At 40.4% G+C, this 6,436-nt stretch overlaps 2 protein-coding genes across 2 annotated transcripts; both read left to right on the plus strand.

Moving 5' to 3' along the window:
• Positions 1-279: 279 nt before the first annotated feature.
• Positions 280-4,216, plus strand: scat (VPS54 subunit of GARP complex scat). Its single transcript, XM_011311524.1, has 2 exons — positions 280-539; positions 657-4,216. The coding sequence occupies exons 1-2, from the start codon at positions 445-447 to the stop codon at positions 3,436-3,438; spliced, it is 2,877 nt and encodes a 958-aa protein (XP_011309826.1). The 5' UTR covers positions 280-444; the 3' UTR covers positions 3,439-4,216.
• An 84-nt stretch (positions 4,217-4,300) lies between these two features.
• On the plus strand, positions 4,301-6,310 carry LOC105270520 (cytoplasmic dynein 2 light intermediate chain 1). The gene is made up of 6 exons (XM_011311523.1): positions 4,301-4,598; positions 4,661-4,775; positions 4,856-4,957; positions 5,045-5,529; positions 5,600-5,843; positions 6,044-6,310. The coding sequence occupies exons 1-6, from the start codon at positions 4,582-4,584 to the stop codon at positions 6,113-6,115; spliced, it is 1,035 nt and encodes a 344-aa protein (XP_011309825.1). The 5' UTR covers positions 4,301-4,581; the 3' UTR covers positions 6,116-6,310.
• The last annotated feature ends 126 nt before the right edge of the window (positions 6,311-6,436 follow it).

The raw sequence follows: 6,436 nt of genomic DNA on the forward strand, positions 1-6,436 counted from the left end.
AAATAAATATTTTAAATCCATCGTTGGCTAATGGAAGAATTACGATTTGAAAAAAAAAAAATCATTTTTCATCCTCAAAAATCGTAGATCGTGTCTCTCTTGAAAAATTTCGATTTTCGAGAATCATATTACGTATGTGATTATATGATGAGAATGAATTTTCACCGGGAAAATAACCATCAGCCGGTCACAAGGTTCCAACGCACTCCAGGTGACGTTTCCCATTGCTACTTCCACTACACTCAAACCCCCCAGAACTGAGCCTCTACTTTAGTCAATCCTCTACTTCATCGTGTTCATGTATTAGTCATGTACAATATTACACAGGCTAACCTGAGTGTACGTGTGCTTATCGCACCCAATTGCTAAAATGTAAATCGGATGAAAAATCATTCTCGTACCAAATGAGTTGAAAAAATTAATTGTTGATAGGGCCCTTGAGAAATGGCAAAAATAGTGAAAACATCAGAGACAATCGCAACTATTGTCTGTGAATATTGCTCACACTTAACCTTCAAACGTATTCAAGACTTTGTCAGGTGGGTCATCATTGCATACGTATGTCAAAGTGCTTTATGTCTAGTCACCATTATGACAGCTTAAAAAAACAAGAACAATTGATAAAATAAAAAATTGCGTTAAATTATTGGTTTCAGACACTTGAGAGAGCAACATTGTACAATCGAAGGCGGCTCCTACGTCTGTCATTATGGGTACAATGAAGTGTGTTCATCATTACCCCTGGAAGGTGTCTCCGACAAAGATTACATAATGCATGCGACAAAACATGCTGCAGTCCAGCAGCAGCAGCACCAGCAGCAACAGCAGCAGCAGCAGCAGCAGCAACACCAACAGCGTAAAACCAATGGACAGATTAATGAAACGCTGTCCCAGTGGACAGTCTACTCAGCTGTACAAAATCTACCAGCTGTACTCAATGATCCACGCAAGGGCAAGCAGAGTAACTTTCTCACGAAAACCTGGGGTGATGCATTCATCGAAAAAGTTGACATCCCAAAAAGTCCATATCTTCCCGATATCACGATCCACCATTTTGATAATTATATCCAGAAGATCATTAGGAGGTACAGAAAACATTCCAGAGGAACATCGAATTTTTCTAGTTTGAAAAAATCATCAACATCAATAGAGCGTTCATCCCAGTTCAATCTCGGGAGTATCCCCAAGATATTCCTATCGCCTTCCCTAGACCTCTCCTCGGCCTCGACTTTTAACACGGTCTTCCCATTCACCACCTCCGGCCTCTTGAATCCTTCCACAAATATAGTAAGTGACGTTAAGGCCCTCCAGGAGAAATTAAGTCACTACCTCGATATCGTCGAGGTGCAAATAGCCGAGCAGGTGGCCTCTAAATCCCAAGCCTTCTTCATTGCAATGACTTCTCACGACGCCCTCATGGAGCAACTCACCCAGACGATAACAGTCCTCAAGGCACTGCGCCGTAACATCCACGAGATTGACAAGACTCTAGTGCAGGACTCCCTGAATATTATCAAGCTAGAGAGATGCCGTTGCAACCACCTGTTGGTTCGCGAGAAGCTTAAATTAATGGCAACAGTCCATCAGAGTCAGCCTATGATTCAACTCCTGCTCTCGACTCCAGATTATGTGGCAGCCCTCGACCTCATCTCCACCACTCAGGAGATCCTGCATCAGGAGCTCAATGGTATCCAGAGCTTCAGACATTTGAGCTCTCAACTCACTGAAATGGAGAGGCTAGTCGACAAGATGCTCTCTACAGAGTTCGAGAGGTACTCGACAGCAGATCTCAATCGTCCTCTGACAATTCACAGTGACGGGACAGTTCTCGATGGTGACAAACTCGTGTCAATAATCTCTGGGCTATTGAGACAGAAGCAATTTCAGTTTGTCGACACCTACAAGGAGGAAGCAATCACGACAATCAGAGCAATAACTAAGCAGAGGGTAATTGAGGCATTGGCTGCCAGTGATTGCTGCAGTGATCAGCAAGCAGCAGCCCTCGAAGTTGGAGGGCTGTCCCTCCCTGAAAGGCTGATTCTCCTCCAGAACACCATCCAATCGCTGACATATTTATTGCATCGGGTTCGAGCTGTCTACGAAGTGATGAAGGACACGGTGGACCTCTCTGTGGGCCCAGTAGATGATGACAATTTTATTATTGACAGGCGATTAACCACTGACGAGCATTCCAGGGTTATTACCAAGCTCTCCGATATGTTGACATCGGTCTGTGATTATTGCCATGAGAGGCTGGGAAATCTGGTGGCAGCTGGTGGGGATGATAGGAGCGAGAGGGAGAAAATTAGTGATGGCAAGGAGCGCGAATGGAGTGAAAAGGGATCTTGGTTGAGTGACAAAGCAACTGCTGGGCAGGTTTGTCAGCTTGCTGGTATGGTTGAGGGTTTCACTGAGACCTGTGAAGGAATCTGTGGAAAACAGTGCACAGCACTGAGATCTGCCTTCAAGGCACAGGCCAGCAAGTTTGTACAGCGGTTTCACAATGAAAGAAAAAGCAAACTGGGGCTTCTGCTTGAATCGGAGCGATGGAAACAGGCGGAGGTACCCAAGGAGTTTCAGAGGCTTGTTACTTTTGTCTTCGAAAATCGGAGGTTTCCTGTAGGTGATGAGCTAGAATGGCGCGAGAGCGAGGTAGGGAGTTTTATTTTTGTGGGTGAGGAGCAATTCGCTGTGGTGGGTACGGCATTGATGCTGGTACAGATGATAAACGAATATTGTAGAACTGGTGATGAGCTCAAGGCACTCTCCGGAGCTGTTGGAAGACAACTCGCTGAGCTTTTAAGACATTATAACTCGAGGTGCTGTCAGCTTGTGCTGGGGGCTGGTGCCATGCATGTGGCTGGCTTGAAAACTATTACTAGCACAATTTTGGTGCTAGCTGGAAGAAGCCTCAAGCTTATTCTGTGGTTTATGCCATTCGTTAAAGCCCATTTTCAAGAATTGGCAAATCACAGTGCCAATCGAAGTGCCATGAGCTCATCAGGGGGAACAGGAGGGGTTGCACTGCTCGATTCCGTTGAAAGGGATGTTCGTGCACACATCAGGGAGATTGAGGGAAAAATTCTCACAATTGTGGATAATCTCGTGGGGGGACAAATCACAAGCTGGGACGCAAGGCCTCCCGTACCTTCGCAATCATTTAGGAATATTTCGAGACATTTAATAAAACTCCACGAAGCTGTTTCAGGAATTCTCCCCCCAGTCGAAGTTCAAGCGCTCTATCGTACAGTCAATGTATCATTTAAAGAAAAACTCAGGGAACAATTAGTTAAAATGAATATAGTGAACAACGGGGGACCACAACATGGTGTAGTAACCTCAGAATTAACATTCTATCTTGAAGCATTGAGAAATCTAAAAGTTCTACCAGCAAACGAATTGAATGATGATTGGATGTCTGATATTTGGTCGAGATAACATGCAGAGCGAGTGGTTTACTGTCTCCTAGAGGCAATGAGACATCACAGGAAGAGATGACTAATATTATTCCTCCTTCATCGACTGGTTATCGATGAAATATTTATTGGAAACTGAGGAATTTCAGGGAGGGGAATTCTGAAGAGGTTGTCATTGCATTACAAAATATCAAAAGCCCAGTAAAAATTCAATTTTCTATACCCTATAAATAGAGTCTTCTGACAAATTCTTCTGAACTCTCCCCTTTCAAGCCATTCAAGATAATGTATTTGTAAATTCATTTACACCGGAATAATGTACTTTTATTACTGTATCATTTTGCCGCATTGTTTTTAACTTGTTTAATGTCTAAAAACACTGCCACGTTCCATTGGCCAAATCTATATTAATCCCACCGTGCAATTACGAATTATTACGTTTGTAATAAATTAATCGAGATCGTTTGATGAAATCTATTGAATGAAAAAAATCTCGGCTAAAAAGTAAATGAATAACCACTTTACGGAATAATAATTAGATAGTTATCAAAATGAATCAATTAATTTCGAAAAATTGCATTCCACTGTTCTAGTCCAACATTTGTACATAATGTTTATGCAATGAGCAGCAGCTAGAGAACATTAAAAACGTGTTCTTTCTTTTTTAAGCTTGAAAATTTACTCATGTGCGCAATGTTATACTTTTTGGGCCATTGAAAGTGTGAAATTGCCGAGTGAATAAAATGTTGTGTATTTATTTCGAGAGGAGTATGTAGATACTAATGTATATCATAATTATACTATACAATAATCATATCTAATTAACTGAGGTTTCATTTATTTGTTTTTCTCCGATCCATTTTAATATTTATTTTTTTATAATAAATCAATGCGCAGAAAATTTAGAGATACAAGCCATTTTAATGAACACGAATCAATTAAATTTTTTCGCTGGTGAATTTCATTAGTTCTAGTATTAATGTTGCGCAAGAAATATGAATATTCTGCCAGTGATTATATTAAAATGCAAGAGACACGAGTCAAGTTTTGGAATGAAAAATACCGCAGTCTCCCTGGACGTGTTTCCCTAGCAACGAGAAATGCATACAAAACTATAACCTGAGTTAATTCTCATGGATAAACGTTAATTAGTAAATTTTCGACAATGAAAAGTGACAATGTGTAAGTGATAATAATGAGGAAGGCCAATGAATTAATTATAAGTGCATTTCCCGATTTTACAGGGAAAATATGCGAGGCGCAGCGGTAAAAATGTCAATTGATGAGGAGAGGAAGAAAAAAAATGATATGGAAGAATCCCGGGAGCGTTCCATCATTATTATTGGAAGTAAAAGAGTTGTGAGTAGATTGACAAGCTGAATAAAATAAAATAGAATAAGCATTGAATTTCATTGCGTTTTGATTGATGCTATTATTAGGGAAAAACAACAATGGTCTATAGATTTCTGGAGAAAGATGAGACTGCCAAGCCGACAATTGCTATGGATTACTCATATGGAAGAAAAGCTGGCAAGAGTTTGGTCAGTGCTGTAGAATATTAATGAACTTGGTTCATTTTAAAATTAATTATTTTTTCATACATGATTTTTTTATGAAAAAAAAAAAAGATGCGAGACATTGTTCACATATGGGAAATTGGTCATCTCACATCATCCCTAATATCGGCGGCAGTGACTGGGGCTTCACTGACGCATTCTCCTCATCACATTACCCTTATGGTGATCCTTGACCTGACTTCTCCAAGTACCCTATGGTCAACCCTCGAGGAAAGTTTGGCAGCTGCTAGGAGTGCTATGAAAATGAGTTTAACTCAACAAATTATCGAGGAAATGAAGCAACGGCGGATTAAGGAGTTTCACAATTACACAGAGAAACAGATTGATCTATTTCCAATGAAACTCTGCATTGTCGGTGGAAAGTACGATGAGTTTAAGGATTACGACTTGGGAAAGAAGCAAATGATTGGAAAAACTCTCAGAGCGGTTGCTTGCAATCTTGGGGCTGATCTTCAGTATTATTCGTCCAAGGATAGCGGACTTGTTAGGAAGATGAAGGATTTACTCAGCTGGCATGGATTTTCTAATCATCCAATGTAAGTTAATCGGCGGAATATTCGTGCGAATATCATGCAATGATATAATTGAATTGAAATTTTTTTTCAGGAAAGGGATTTGTAGTGATTTAGATAAGGCCCTGTTGATTCCGGCAGGAACCGATTCATTCACTGCAATAGATTTGAAATATTCGGCGACACACTCAACCTCAATCTTAGAGACAATCAAGCAGGGCTATCTGGTCGAATTCCCTACGAGGGTGGGAGACAGCGATGTAGACCTTGAGGATCCAGCTAATGATCCAAACTTCAACGAGGCCATAATCGATCGGCTAAAGTCACAGAGAGAAGAGGTAAACAATTGTCATGAAGCCACGAATTTCATTGAAAAAAAAAAAAATTATTAAATTTGCTGACCAATTCACTATCCAAGTTGTAAAATCAGTATGGATCTGCATTTAATGCCAATAGTCGGTTTAATACTCATAATCTATTCAGTTTCCTCCACGACATCTAATAAAAATCAACAACGAAACTCTATCTATCATTTCAGGAAATTGCTGTAAACCTCCGAGATATAATGGAAGGTCGTTCTCCAAAAATAATAATACCTGATCCTTATTAACACCGATGAAACAATAATAATTCATGCAATATGTAATGCATTTGTTGATACTATGAAAAATAGAATAAATTGGAGAAATGAAAAAAAATGATTGTAGTAAGTAAACGGGAAATAACGGTTGTCACCTTGTCCAATGTGTTGTCACTTGTGGGGATATTGTCCAGCGGAATTGAGTGGTGATAAAATATTGAGGGTTTCGCATTGAATTGTGTGTGAGGCTAGCAAGAGACGGAAAAGAAGTGAGTTTAGGTGATTTTGGAAAGCGCATGCGCCCACGCTATAGACGATATAGGCGGTGGGGGCGTGCGCGGTAGTGGCGGC

Source organism: Fopius arisanus, unplaced genomic scaffold (genome assembly GCF_000806365.1).
Source record: "Fopius arisanus strain USDA-PBARC FA_bdor unplaced genomic scaffold, ASM80636v1 scaffold00090, whole genome shotgun sequence".
Lineage (NCBI taxonomy): Eukaryota > Metazoa > Arthropoda > Insecta > Hymenoptera > Braconidae > Fopius > Fopius arisanus.